Below are 15,307 nucleotides of genomic sequence, written 5' to 3'. Positions count from 1 at the left end.
AGCCCGAGGTGGGACTCGATCCCGGGTCTCCAGGATCAGGCCTTGGGCTGAAGGCACCGCTAAACTTCTGAGCCACCCGGGCTGCCCCATTTTTTTTTTTTTCAGTTGTACTGAGATACTGTTGACAGCATTGTGTTAAGTGTAAGGTGAACAACGTAATGACTTCACAAATACATGTATTTTGAAATTATTACCACAGTGTAGTTGACATCCTTTTCTTGTAATGAGAACTTGTAGGATTCACTCTTTCAGCAACTTTGAAATATGTCATAAAGCCATTAACTGTTTTGATCACGTTGTATGGTAACCCAGCCCCAGGACTTAATTATCGTACAACTGGAATTTTGTACCTTTTGACCATCTTCATCCATTTGTTCTTTTCTTTTTTTAAATTTTTTAAATTTTATTTATTTATTTATTTTCATCCATTTGTTCTTTTTTTTAATTTTTTTTTTTTTATTATTTATGATAGTCACAGAGAGAGAGAGAGAGAGGCAGAGACACAGGCAGAGGGAGAAGCAGGCTCCATGTAGTGGGAGCCCAACATGGGATTCGATCCCGGGTCTCCAGGATCGCGCCCTGGGCCAAAGGCAGGCGCCAAACCGCTGCGCCACCCAGGGATCCCTCATCCATTTGTTCTAATCACATACCCCGTCTCTGGTAATCAGAAATCTGAACTGTTTTTCTGAGTTTTTTTTTTTTTTTCCCCTTTTCAGAGTCCACATACAAGTGAGATCATACTCTCTTTGCCTTTGTCTGACTTATTTCACTCAGCATAATGACCTCAAGGCCCATCCATATTATTGCAAATGGAGGGAACCTTATGTTTCTTTTTTTATGGCTGACTAGTAATCCGTTGTGTGTCTTATTGGGCAGAGGAGGGCCCGATGGCTATCCTTACCTGCAACAATAGTAAAAAAAAAAAAAAAAAAAAAAAAAAAAAAGGAGATTTCTACTTTGTGGAGGGTTATTGAGAGCTGGGAGTGTGTATTGGCGAGCCTCCCAACACCAAGTGGAGAGATCTGTGTTCGTTTTGCCCATATTCCATCCACCACCTTGATGACTTATGACCAACACCGCTAATGTTGTCTTGTGTTCTGTGCATTTACGTGGTCTGAGCTGAAAATTGCAGTGTGCTGCTTCTGTCTGCCTTGAACATGACTGTTGACCTGTGCCGTCCCCCAATCTCATTGTGGCATCCAGGGCCTGCCCACGTCCGCCCCGGGTAGCTCAGGTTTTGGCTGCCGGACATAAGTAACCCATTTGGATTTCTGTGTCCGTACAGCTGACACTACTCCGAGAGAGCTTGGAAGGCGTTGCAGACACACACGTGGAAAAACCGGAGTCATAGTTGGGGTTGTCTTTCATGTAGGCTCAGGAACATCCCATTGCGGGTCAAACATGAGGGCCGAAAAGTCAGAGTATGATCTAGTGAATGCAGTCCAGTGACAAAGGGGCTCCTTCCCGGGGGGCAGTGGAGCAAGATATCAAGAAGAGCGAGCCAGGCACAAGGCCTTCTTTCCCTCGTGAGGATGTGACGACGTGGCAGGACTCCTGTGGTGTGCTCCCCTTCACCTGTCCTGCTGGGGAGATAACAGTAGAAGCCCGACGAGGCATGTGTTTGATCAAATATAAGCCAAACCTGGCAACGGATGTCAGGGTCCCTGCTGTGTACACCTCACCCAGCGGAAACATCAATGTCTGCATGGGGACCCCGAAGCTTGGCCCGTTCACCCTCTTTACGGTCTCCCCGCTGCCCCCACCACGCCTCCTAGTTTTGACTGGATTCCATACCAAACCCCACTGCCTTGCCCCTTACGATTCTTTGTGTGCTTCCAAATGACCTTCTACTGAGAATCCCCTTTGCTACTGAGCCTACTGTCCCTCGTCACTCGCTCCTCCTGGCACGACACTGAGTTTTCTGGGTTTTCGCGGCTCCCTCTCTGCTCCTCCTATGGTAAAAGATCACAATCCACTTCTAAGCCAAGGTGGACTCCTGGTGTCCTCCTTCTCGCCCTCCACCCCACCCCGGAGGCGAGGAGGTTTATTTCACATCTCGGCAATCCTCATTTATAGAAATCCCTAAAACAAGGTGTTTGGGCTTGGCTGTGACGTGGTGCTGTGTCTCACGTTACTGTGCCCAGGTCCAAACGCTGCGCAAGAAGGAAAGGCCATGTGTGGCCGTGGGCTTGTGTTGGGGGGAGCCCAGGGCCCTTCTCCTTCTCCAGCTCTTCTGGAGTCCTTTCTCCTTCCTAGGACGTTCATTGCCGGCTTTCCAACCAGAGAGCTCCAGGTGTTGAGCGTTTTGCGTGCTTTCGTCCCCGGGAAGACCCTTTCCTGTGCAGCTGCCTTTTCCATCGTGCCTGTCCTTGTGCACATGCGTGCGTGTTGTGTGCTCTCCATGACGACCCATTTGTAGAATCGGTGGCCAGCTTCCCCTCCGGTTAAAGGACATTGCAGAGGCAGGTGGTTGTCTTTGTTGACATCTGCATCACACGGGCCCTCACCTGAAACTTCCAGAACAGAGCTTCTTGAAAATATTGTCACCCGCCGCCTGCTGGGGTCGGGAGCTGCTGGAGCGGGTGCACTGCGTTGGGTAAGTCTTGTGCTGTCTCTCCCACTCCAGGCACCGGGACGTTCGGACGGGTGCAGCTGGTCAAGGATAAGACGGCGAAGCACTTCTTCGCCCTGAAGGTGATGAGCATCCCCGACGTCATCCGCCTGAAGCAGGAGCAGCATGTCCACAATGAGAAGTCGGTGCTCAAGGAAGTCAGCCATCCGTTCCTGGTCAAGCTGTGAGTCCTTCCCCACATGGCCGAGTCTTGGTCGTTTGGTCATTCAGTCTCTGAGAGCCCAGGTGGGGTGGAATGAGCTCACGGCGGAAACTCAGGTTGGCCCAGGCTCTGGAGAAACTGATGCTGTTGGGACCAGTGCGGACCCTGGGGCCCTGGGCAAGCAGGACATGCAAAGGGGCGTGCACGGCCCAGCCAGACACTCTGTTCCCCTCATCCTCATTAGGGCCACCGTTCCTGCTCAACCTCATTCATGCAGGATGCTCCTTGGGGTTCCAGGGGACAGCTGTGTATCTCCAGTTGGGGGTGCCCTGCACCGAACAAAGACATCCCTGTCTGCCCATGCTCTTGCTGGGGGATGCTAAGACCGGCCCACCCCCAGGTGCCAGACATGGGATGCACGGAGATGCCTCTCTTTCCCCTTCTTGGATGTGGCGGCCTCCCAACCTGTGTCCATATCTCCCCTCCGCCATCTTGTTCTCATTCCTTCTCGTTGTCCCTTCCTCACCTGTCACAGGCCACCCCCCCTGCAATGCCTCTGTGTCCCCCCCCGGGCCCCCTCACACCTGGCCAACCCCAGCCCTTCTCTGATGCACCTGTAGAGACAGGAGCACCCCGTCACGGCTCTGGAACATTTCCTGTGCATCTCAACTCCTCCAAATGGTGTCTTACCCAGAGTAGGGACCTGTTGTGTGTGTAACGAGGGGGAGAAAGGAATCAGCTGACTTATTTTAATTGTTTTTTTTTTTAAGATTTTATTTATTTATTCATGAGAGACCCAGAGAGAGAGAGAGAGGCAAATACACAGGCAGAGGGAGAAGCAGGCTCCATGAAGGGAGCCTGATATGGGACTCGATCCCGGGTCTCCAGGATCACACCCTGGGCTGAAGGTGGTGCTAAACCGCTGAGCCACCCAGGGATCCCCATCAGTTGATTTAAAAAAAAAATTTTTTTTTTTGTTTTATTTTCCTTTCATGGAGCTGTGGGTGATTTTGTGCTGATAGGGAGAGGTCAGTAGCATCTCATGGTTCAAGTCATGGACACAAAAGTAGCCAGTGATTTGGGGACTCAGAGCTGCTCACGCACCGGGTGTGAGTCTCTCATTCGGTCCGAGGTAGAACAACGGTCAGAAAAAGTAATGCACGTAGATTTCCCTCTGGAATCAAGGAAAGCTTCTAGTCATGCCTCTCGGATGAAGCAAGATAGCAGTCCCGGACATGGACTTTCACACGCTAGGGTTTTTAGTAGATGTGCTGCCAAAGTGAGCCTTAGCTCGCTAGGATGTTAAGTCAAAGTTGTCCCCGGGAGACGTGGACTCCCTTATGATACGGCCAAAGGGTCATCACACATCTCGGGTTCCTTCCAAAGGCAGGGGGTCTCAAGCCAACGTTCTGTAGTTTTTGCTGTTCCTCGTTTTCCGATAGGGACCCAAGTTATATCACATACTGGACGCCGTGCTCTCCCCGTGTCCTCACGTGGTCGTCCCTCTGTGTGTGCCTGTGTCCTCATCCCCTCTTCTTCTAAGGACCTCAGTCCTACGGGATCAGGGCCCACCCTACTGACCTCATTATACCTTCATCCCCCTCTCTAAAGACCCCACCTCCAAACACACTCCCATTCTGAGGTCCTGGGGTTAGGGCTTCAACACGTGAATTTTGGGGGATATAATTCAGCTGTAACACCTACTCAGTGACTTGCTAAGTGTAGATCCCCCCAGAGCACGTGGACCTTAGTATAATGTGCCTCGAGCAGTTGTTTTTTTCTGTGCATCCTCACTTAAGTGATCAGATGGGCCCAAACACTGTGTATAGAAGCGAGTGGAATCAGTCTTGGAAGTTCTGTGAACGTAGGATGGAGACCACATTGTACCCGGATGGGGGCCACAGGGTGTTTAGGGCCACATGATGAAGGGCACATTTTTTGTGGGAAAAGACCATCTGTGAAGAGTGCATTTAATCCCCCAGCTGTGCACCGGGGTCACCTCACCCAACATCTGCTTCCCGTACTCTGGAAAGATGGGGTCTTGCTGGCATTTCCTGAGGCCACGAGGAACGCTGATGATCCCAGGTATTGAGCTGAACAACGATTATTTGGAGGTAGAAGCTGCCGCTGAGTGACTTGGCAAGTTCGCCGGTGGTATTATCGTAAGTTCAGTATGCGAACTGGTGCCGTTGTATTTTTGAGAAGATGCCAGGGCTCTCATTAAATGCACATTGGAGAACATGTTCTTTTCGGGGATGGAGCCGTTCCGAAGGCCAGCTCAGCCCGTGGAGATAATTTTAGAAGAGCTGAGTAATTGTCTGGGCTGCAAAGCCAAGACTTCCCTGGGACACAGGCTTGGGGTGTGCCCAAACACCAGTCTCTCCATGCCTGCTCCTTGCCCTTTGGGTGTACAGGAATTGCTGGTGTTCCAGAGCTGTTTGACCTCAGGACACGGGTTCTCCACCTTGGCATCATCCTCTCTGGTGGGACAGCTCTGCGTCATGTAGGAAAGTTTACGGCCTCCGCATGCTCCTCCCACTCACTGCCACTAGCAGGCTGTCTCCAGTGGGGACAACCAAAAATGTTTATATTTGGGCCTTGATGAAATAACGTCATAGGGGGTGAAAGTCCTCAATTGCAGACCTCTGCGCTTGAGCAATAGGTAGACGATACGTAACAATACATAGGTTTGATGGAAGCTGCATAGATATATCCATAGTGAAGTACACTGGATGGATGGATGGATGGATGGATGGGATGGATGGATGGTGTGGATGGATGGATGGATGGATGGATGGATGGAATGGATGGACCAAAGGAAAGCATGCAGGGTGGGTAGATAGATGAGACACTGGTACATAGATAAATGATGTGTAGATGGATACTTGTTGTTTGACATTTTATTAATTTTTGAGAGAGAGAGAATACTTCCTGCTGATCAGGGAGCCCGATGTGGGGCTCGATCCCAGGACCCTGACATCAGGACTTGAGCCAAAGGCAGATGCTTCACCAACTCAGCCCCCCAGTCGCCTACATTTTTTTCCCTTATGGCTCTCAACCGACTAGACAAGGTCCACCCACATTATGGAGGATCATGTGCTTCTCCTAAAGCCAACTTAGATGTCAATCACATCCAAATATCTATACCTTCCCAGCAACGTCAAGACTCCTGTTAGACCCCATGTCCGGCACCAGGGCGTAGAGCAGTCGATCCATCAAACTAAGTGTCACAAGGGGCAAAAGCACAAGAGAGCTTGAGCAGAAGAGCAGAGCATTCCCTCATAGGGCATTGGGAGAACCCAACGTAACAGGGTGCAGGTCACCCGGGCTGCGTAACGAAGCAGGACGTGTTGCCTGCAGCCACGGAGTCCAGAGCCCGGGCAAACATCATGGCCAGAAACCCCTGCTCCTGTCTCCAGCCCTCAACAAATGTGCTGTCATGCGAGTCTGTGTGGATCCTGGATCCCCGAATGTTTGCACCTTCACGGGACTGGGGAGTTTGATCTGGTCTGTTCTCCGGGTGGCTCCTCCGTATTCCCTCCCTGGTGACATCTTTCGGGCCCCTTCCATGCACCTCTAGGTGGCCGTGCATGTGGTCCTGCTCGCCCTTTCTGGGCACAGCCTCTAAGCCGAGATCTCGATTACTCCATCAGTGATGATTGGCTGCGGACCCCACAGCAGGCCCCTGCCCGGGGTGGCCCACTGCACGCGAGCAGAGCCAGGCCTGTGCTTTAGGCTACGATAGGTGACCATGTCCACCACCTTGGATCTGCTGTCCCTGTCCCTTCGCCCGTGCTCATGTCATTGGCAGAGCTGTTCCCCCTGTTGCCAAGGGCGCCTTGGGGCAGGGCTGGTTGCCACGGAGCCAGGTCGGAAAGGAGAAGGAACGTTCCAGAGCCTCAGGTTGCACAAAGAGGTGAGCAAGAACAGATAGGGTGACACGCGCAGGCGGTCTCTCGCGTTCATGGTTTAGGGCAGAGGCGCACCCTTACCGTAGCCCCAGGAGAAATTAGGAGACTCTTTAACTGAGCGAGCTTGCGTTTCCAGTCAATTAACACCTTCGAGGACGAGCCCCGCCGCAGACATTGCAAAGGGAGAGACAGTGCTCGGTGTTAACAGCAGAAACCATTACTCTGCGCTGAGGTCAGGGACCAGGGGGGCCCAGAGTCGGAACGTCCCGTGTGTTCCTTGTCCCCGTAAACTACGGCCTGTTTCTTTTTTTGGTTTTCGTAGGTTCACACGTACTCTTGAATGCACTTAAAAAGTTTAATTTTCTCATCTCATCCCAAACATACAGTTGGCCGTCTCACCTGTTTGTAAGTGGGCAGCTCAGTGGCATCGACACATTCACCCTGTTGTGCAGCCGTCCCCACCGTTATGTCCAGCGCTTTCCATCATCCCAAACTGAAGCTCTAGACCCCATGAAGCTGTAACTCCCCATTCCCATCACCACAGCCCTTGACCCCACCATCTCTGACTCTATGCACGTGATTCGTGTAGGGACCCCATACACGTGGAATCAGTCAGCATCTGTCCTTCTGTGTCTGGCTCACGTCACTCAGCCCCGTGTCCCCAGGGTCCATTCACATCGAAGCAGGTGCAGAACATCCTTTTCAAGACTGACTCGTATTCCATTCTATGCATGGGCCTCATGCTGTCTAGCCACCCATGCATCCATCAGTGCATCCAGTTATTTATCCATCCATCCATCCACCCATCCATTCATCCATCCACCCACCTATACATCCATCCATCCACCCACATCCATCCACTGATTCATCCATTTTTCCATCATCATCGTCATCCATCCACCTACCCATCCATCCATTCCTCCATCATCATCCATCCATCCATCCATCCACCCACTTACCCATCCACTTATCTATCCATCTTCCCATGCACTCATGCATTTTTCCATCCATCCATCCATCCATCCATCCATCCATCCAACCATCCGTCCACCCCCAGACACTTGGATTGCTTCCACATCCGGGCTCATACTAACGCGATGAGGACCACGTGGTGTGCAAGTATCTTTTCAAGTCCCCGCTCTAACTGCTCGAGTGCATTTTCAGTCTCGAATTCTATCTCCCTCCCGTTGGTGGTGGGATTTAAGATTTTCTCTTGTTGCTTTTCCTTTCCTTGTTCAGCTTGCTTCACGCAGGACTCTCCTGTCTTCTTCCCACCCTCCCTCATGACCAGGTCATCCCATGCACAGTCTGAGACGGATCGTTGTGTCCTTAAAGTGTGTATGCACCTGCTCTTTATTTTATACCTCCCTCTGTTTCCATCCCACCTTCACTGGGATCCCTTGTGGGGGTTTTTGGGAGGACACATTTGGGATTTGGGATGTTGGTGTTGGAGCAAGTGTGTGCACGGGCGTGTGTGTGCTCCAGAAATCCTGCTCTCATCACCACGACCACCTTGCTTCCAATTTTGGACTTGGCGACTCCAGCTAAGCCATAATGCTTGCTTCACCCCTGTTGCCCCCTTGAGCTGGATGTTTGAGGCCCACTCCTGGTCTGTCCTGTTCAGATGCCTCCCAGGCAGTTCACAGTCCTTCTGTCCAAACAAGAATTCTTGACCTTCCTCCTGACTTCCTATCCCCAATCATTTCTTCCTTTCGACTTCCCCAGATGATCCTTCCAGCCCCCCGGGTACCATTTTTCTTTTTCTTTTTTTTTATAAATTTATTTTTTATTGGTGTTCGATTTGCCAACATATAGAATAATACCCAGTGCTCATCCCGTCAAGTGCCCCCCTCAGTGCCCGTCACCCAGTCACCCCCACCCCCCTGCCCACCTCCCCTTCCACCACCCCTAGTTCGTTTCCCAGAGTTAAGTCTTGTTCTGTCTCCCCTTCTGATATTTCCCACTCATTTTCTTTCCTTGCCCCTTTATTCTCTTTCACTATTTTTTATATTCCCCAAATGAGTGAGACCATATAATGTTTGTCCTTCTCGGATTGACTCACTTCACTCAGCATAATACCCTCCAGTTCCATCCACCTTGAAGCAAATGGTGGGTATTTGTCGTTTGTAATGGCTGAGTAATATTCCATTGTATACATAAACCACATCTTCTTTATCCATCATCTTTCGATGGACACCGAGGCTCCTTCCACAGTTTGGCTATTGTGGACATGGCTGCTAGAAACATCGGGGTGCAGGTGTCCCGGCGTTTCACTGCATCTGTATATTTGGGGTAAATCCCCAGCAACCGGGCACCATTTTTCATCTGCTTTTCTTTGCTCCTGTGTTCACTCCAGCCCGGGGCCCTGCCCTCTCCAGTTCTGCTCCACATCTCCAGATCTGTCCAGTTCAGTGGCATCTTCACAGAAGCTACTGCAGCTCATCCACATGCCCCGCTTTCTTCTCAGTGTCCACTCTGGATACCAGGCTGGAGCTTCCTTCTGACATGAGCCCTGGCCTGTGCCAGTGTCTGCAGCGTGAGCCCATGGAGGGGTGTCCTTTGTGCGTAGTATAGAGTGCAGGCTCTTTGCCACATCTCAGTGTTTGCCTGGTGCCTCTATTTCCCACCTTCTTAAGTGTCCCACGTCCAGCCTGCTTTGACCACAGGTGCATCCTGCCTGCAGGGCCTGCCCTCCACCTTTCTTGACTCCCCACTGCCATTCTGTGTTTCCTCCTTAGGCCACAGGGCTCAGGACTGGTCAGCACAAGAGCTGCCCCTTGCAGGGCTGTGTACCTGGCACACAGGGGATCCTTGGTCAAAATTTATCCATAAATGAAGCAAAGTGCAAGTGAGTGTGGAGGTGGATAGAGTGTGTTTCCTTAGTTTCTGATCCCTGGCGCTCAAGCAAGACTCTAATATATACTGGACTTGAGATCCAGAAATGCCTCCTTCTCTCATACCACTCATGACAAACCTGCTTCCTTCTCTTGCCCCCTTGCAGTTTTGTTGTTTATAGACTCAGCACCAGGGGCAGAGTCCTGCAATGAATGGGAATGAATTAATTAGCGCATTGACTGATGCCTTTAGTGCTTTGTTTCTCATTTTCTTAACTCAGATTTTATTTCATCTGTGGCCGCCTAGACTCCTCTGCTCCGCCCACAAGCCCCAAGTGGTGACTTAGTGCCTCAGATGTTTTCAGAATAGTAACATCTCAGCACCTCTTTGAATATTTTAGCTTTTATTAATAACACGCAACACGTTTCACATTCTTTCCATGTAAGAAAAGTCTTATTAATGTAAATTTGTGCCCATGGAATTTTTTTCCCCTTAGGATATTTATTTAGCTTGAAGAAAGGCCGAGGAACCAGGGACCCTCAGGAATTTGTTTTTTTCTTCATAGTCTCTCTCTTTTTTTTAAGATTTTATTTTTATTTATTCATCAGAACCCCCCCCCCCCACCACACACACACAGAGGGAGAGAGTGAGAGGCAGAGACACAGGCAGAGGGAGAAGCAGGCTCCATGCGGGGAGCCAGACATGGGACTCAATCCTGGGTCTCCAGGATCATGCCCTGGGCCGAAGGCAGGCGCTAAACCGCTGAGCCACCCAGGCTGCCCCATAGTCTCGGTTTTTGATTCCTTGTGCAGTCCCTTTATTTGAAAACCACTGTTTCTCAAGGGTGCTGATGACCCGTGCACATGCATGTGATGTGTTTGTCCGTAGAATTGACAGCCTGCTTGATACAGAGTCTATTTTAGGGTTGTGGTTGATGCTTTGTTTGATTTTATTGAGAGATCCGTGCAACGAATGTGCAACAAACGTGTAACAAATAAGTACCGGTCTAGTTCTCCCCACTCAGCCGTTTGTGTGTGTGACATTTGCCACCGAGATGTTGTGATTTGTAAGAAATGCATGTTTGCTCTTCATCCCCGGCACTGAGCTCCTAAAAGCCTTGGAATTTCCTCAGTGATAAGAGAGACAAAGGTGGCTTTTGTTATGTGAAAGAGGTGACTTTAGACAACACCCTGGGGCCCAGCTGGTTGCCAAGGGAACCAATCCTGTAATTGGGAGATTGGAATTCTTGGCCCCACAGTAGAACGGCTGCGCGGAAGGCAGAGGGGCTGGAGGCTGAGTTAATCCTGTGGCCAGTGATTTAATCATCCTTGCCTACGTGATGAAGCCTCCATGATACCACAGAAGGACAGAATTGGGGAGCTTCCAGGATGGTGAATTTGGGGAGATTTGGGAAGAGTGGTACACCTGGAGCAGGCTCGGAAGCTGTTCCTGAGTTATGTCTCTATGATCACCCGGCGATCCCCTGAGTAACGTGTTGCCCTGAGCTCTGTGAGGCCCTCCGCCAGCTTAATGGAACCCAAGGAGGAGTCTTTGGAACCTCTGCCTTACAGCAGCTCTATCAGAAGCACAGGACCTGGACTTGTGATCGGCATCTGAAGTGCATGCGTTGAGGGGCGTGTTGTAGGGCTTAACCCTTACCCTGTGGGATCGCCTGTTGTCTCCAGTGTCAGAATTGAGTTAAATCGTAGGACACCCAGCTGGTGTCACAGAACGACTTGGTGGCGTGGGGGAAAAAGAACAACACGTGTTGGAATTGGCAGCAGGATGATTGACTTTAAATCCTAACTTTTATGTGCTTATTTATCTATATCTCAGCCTATCCACGGACGAAATTACAACTCATCTGGCACCCAGGTGGTAGACTCTGAGATCGGCCTCAGTCTCCTGATCTCCACCCGTACTGTCTTGGGGATTGACACATTCCACTTGGCTGGATGCTGAAAGTTCTCTTTCCTTTCGGACCTTGGACTCTGGATGGGCCCAGTTCTAATCTCCCTCATTGTGAATTATCTCCGACGACGCCTTTGGAGGGTGAAATTAGGTTGCTTTGAGACATGGCGGATGCATTGTTCTCAAGAGCTGAGAAGGGATCTGTGTAGATTATTACCCAGGCTGTGGAGCAATGGGAGTGGGTATAGAGTATATCTAAAGAATGGGTGCATACTAATTGGTGTGTGTGTGTGTGCGTGTGTGCGTGTGTGTGTGCATGCACGGCCTTCATGCATTTGAGTGGTAGGGACATAGGGTTTTGCATAGTTTCCTGTCTTTTCAATGGAGTTCAACCAAGTTGTGGAAAATGGTAATGCTCTGACTTGGAAAACTTTGACCATTTGGGGTCTTTACAAGGGCTCAGGGCTGCCCGAAATTCTGGAACACGTTTTCTGATGAGTTCCACCTGAATATGCTACTCATCCCATTCCAGAGAAATCCAGAACATCACCAGCTTACTACATAGAGAGAGAGGTTCATTGTAAAAGCTCAGCACTCTGGTGTTATTTGGACCTTAGGCGATATTACCCCACCAGAGTGCTGACGTCGTTGTTGGAGTCCACGCTCCCCCATGAAAGCAGAGTGTGGCCGCCATATGCATTTGAAATACTCAGCATTTATATGGAAGCATCACGGGAAGGAATGTTCCTGCCTTATTAATCGAGAAGTGGAGCATGTGGCTGAAAGAAAACCCTCCTCTGGGCTTTAAGTGATAGAAAGAGTATAGCTAGCTAGTGAGTCATGTAACCGTAAAAGATTTCTCCAGGAAATGACCATAGCAACGAAAAACCCCAAAACACTGTTCCTGTTTCCTGTACCCGTTCATGCCTCAATACTGCCAGTCTTGAGCCTTCTGAGCCACAAGAGACGAGAAGGGGAAGCAAGACACAGAAATCAGAGCTTTCGGTAAGGGAAAACAGGGGCCTCCTACGAGCCCCGGGGTTGCCTTGCTCGTAGCAGCTGGGAGAGAGCACGGCATTTGTGCAAAGCCCGTGTGTGTGGGTACGCGCCTTCCCGGATGGCATGCTCACCGCAAAGGCCCTGCACGTTTCCACGTGCGTTTCGGGAGAGCCTTTTGTGCGTACAACCCGGGTTTTGCTAGCGCGTAAACACCGTGATGAACAAACTAAGCATTCTTTCTTAAAATGCTTTCCTTGGACATAGAGTTTTTCTTTTCTGCGATTGGGATTTTTTGTCCTCTCTCGCGTCCCGTGTCACGGTGTCCTGACCTCTGCATATTCTCCCTTTATGATTTCCCCTTGAGTTAGTCTTCATGTCATGGCAAACTGTGTCCCCCAGTGCTTTGTCTTTATTTTACTTTATTGGGATGGCCCATCCCAGCAGGTGAGACCCTCTGGTACAGCAGGTGCCCTGAGCATCCTCCTACTCAGGGGGGAGTCAGCTCTCCAGGGAAGCACCAGACTTGTCCTGATCCCAGAAGCCTCGTGGCGTTGACAGCATAGTGTGGCCGTGGTTAACATCGACCTGGGCACCCCCCCATCCTGTGGGGTGGCTTTCACGGGGGGTCGTCTCATAGCCGGGATGGTACCAAGTGCGTACTTGTGCTTCCTACATCTTCTCAGAAACGCAGTCCGTGCTTCCAAAGCTCGGTTCTCTTCTCCCCACGTCTCCTCGACGAGAAAACACTCTTCCTCCATCACTGCCGATCCCCCTACGGGTTTGTTTCCTTTCCTCAGCCAAGACTTCTCCAATACAGACGGGACCTGGGGTCTTTTGTCACCCCCTCCACCCCCTGCCTTCCCCATCACCACCTCTCCTTCCAGTAACAGAGCTCGGGAACGCCTTCGAAAGGAGGATGCGCTTCTGACTCTCTCGGGAAGTCTCCTATCCATCACTGCTTAGAAATCTTACGTTGGACATTTTTACTGGCCACCTTTTCCCGGCAGGTGTTTGGGAGGCATGGTGTTCACCTACTGTACGTTTTTTTGTCTTGATTACAGTGCTGGGTGGCCGAACTGGGTATGATCCCCTAGAGATGTGTCCAGTGTGTATGAGTTTCCTTCAGCTGCCAAGACAAATCCCACAGATCAGGGGCCTTAAACAACACGTATGTCCCATAGTCCTGGAGGCCGGGAGCCTCAGATCCAGGCAGGGCCGAGGCTGGTTCCCCCTGAGGCCTTCTGGCATGGAGACCCCATGTTCTCCCCGTGTCCTCACGTGATCGTCCCTCTGTGCGAGTTTGTGTCTTCATCTCCTCTTCCTATAAGGACCCCACTCCTGTGTGATCAGAACCCACCCTACTGACCTCATTGTACCTTAATCCCTTTTTCAAACACCTTTTCTCCTAATAGAATCCCATTGTGAAATCTTGGGGGTTCGGGCTTCCACATACGATCTTGGGGGACCCAATTCATTCTCTTGGCCAACGTGTCATGAAAACATGGTATTTACTCTTGTCCACTCTGAGACCTTGGTGCATTTTCCAGGATACCTACACCCTGATGGGTATCTACACGCATGTTAACATCCACCTGAACCGTAACGTGTGCCTAGACACAAATCTTTTAATTTTTTTATTTTTTAGATTATTTATTTATTTATTTATTTATTTATTTATTTTTCTTTTTTTAGAGATATTTTGATTAATTAATTAATTAATTAATTTACTATTTATATGTGTGAGAGAGAACCCAAGAGGGGTTGAGGGGTAGAGGCAGAAGCAGACTCCCCGCCGAGCAGGGTGCCCGATGTAGGACTCGATCCCAGGACTCTGGAATCATGACCTGAGCTGAAGGCAGATGCTCAGCCACTGAGCCACCCAGGTGCCCCTGAATGTGTGTCTGTACACGTCACAGCCCATCTGTTCACATCTATGTCCCGCAGGTTTTAACATCCGCCCATCTGTATCTGGCACCCGTTCCTCCAAATGAGCATCTTCCCGTCTGTGTACGCGACATCCGTAATGCCCCCCTTACCCACGCTGTACCCTGTGTCAGGCTGACGCCCGTTGGTGTGGCTCCGCGGCTCAGCTCTCCCCCCCGCGCTGCTGTCCCGCAGGTTCTGGACGTGCCACGACGAACGCTTCCTCTACATGCTGATGGAGTTCGTGCCGGGCGGCGAGCTCTTCAGCTACCTGCGCAACCGCGGCCGCTTCTCCAGCAGCACGGGGCTCTTCTACTCGGCGGAGATCATCTGTGCCATTGAGTACCTGCACTCCAAGGAAATTGTCTACAGGGACTTGAAGCCCGAGAACATTCTGCTGGACAGGGAGGGTCACATCAAGCTCACTGACTTTGGCTTCGCCAAGAAATTGGTAGACAAGTAAGTGGTCACTGCCCCCCACCCCCCGCTGCCACCGTGTCCGGCAGCCACCCTTCGGCCCCCTGTTCCCGCCAGTTGGGTTGTTTGGGGATTCCATGTGGAAGTGAGGTCGTGCCCTGTTTGACTTTCCGTGCCCGACTTCTCTTCCTTGACATAATTGCCTCAAGGTCCATCCAGGTTGCCGCAGATGGCACGATTTGCTCTTTCAAGGACGGATGAGATAGCCCATTGCACGTAGAGACCACATTCTCTACCCGCTCATCTGTCAGTGGACACCCGGGTGGGAATATGGGGAGGCAAGTATGTATTTAAGGTAGCGTCTTCATTTTCTTTCCATAAATACCCAGATGTGGAGTTGCTGGGTTGTAGGGTAGCTCTATTTTTAACTCTTTTGAGGAACCTCTACACTTTTCTCCAGAGCGGCTGCACCACCGTGCGTTCCCACCAGCCGCGCACGAGGGCTCCCCTTTCTGCACATCCTCGCCAATGCCTCTT

At 50.7% G+C, this 15,307-nt stretch overlaps 1 protein-coding gene across 1 annotated transcript in view; it reads left to right on the top strand.

Moving 5' to 3' along the window:
• The window catches only part of PRKX (protein kinase cAMP-dependent X-linked catalytic subunit), a 73,583-nt gene that overhangs the window by 26,887 nt on the left and 31,389 nt on the right, over nucleotides 1-15,307 (top strand). Inside the window, exons 2-3 of the mRNA XM_055337648.1 lie at nucleotides 2,627-2,795; nucleotides 14,549-14,812. Of these exons, the coding sequence (XP_055193623.1) occupies nucleotides 2,627-2,795; nucleotides 14,549-14,812 (433 nt within the window). The remainder of the gene's footprint in view (nucleotides 1-2,626; nucleotides 2,796-14,548; nucleotides 14,813-15,307) is intronic.

Source organism: Nyctereutes procyonoides, unplaced genomic scaffold (genome assembly GCF_905146905.1).
Source record: "Nyctereutes procyonoides isolate TBG_1078 unplaced genomic scaffold, NYPRO_anot_genome, whole genome shotgun sequence".
Lineage (NCBI taxonomy): Eukaryota > Metazoa > Chordata > Mammalia > Carnivora > Canidae > Nyctereutes > Nyctereutes procyonoides.
The sequence above is the reverse complement of the archived record's forward strand: the minus strand, read 5'-3'. Positions and strand labels throughout refer to the sequence as shown.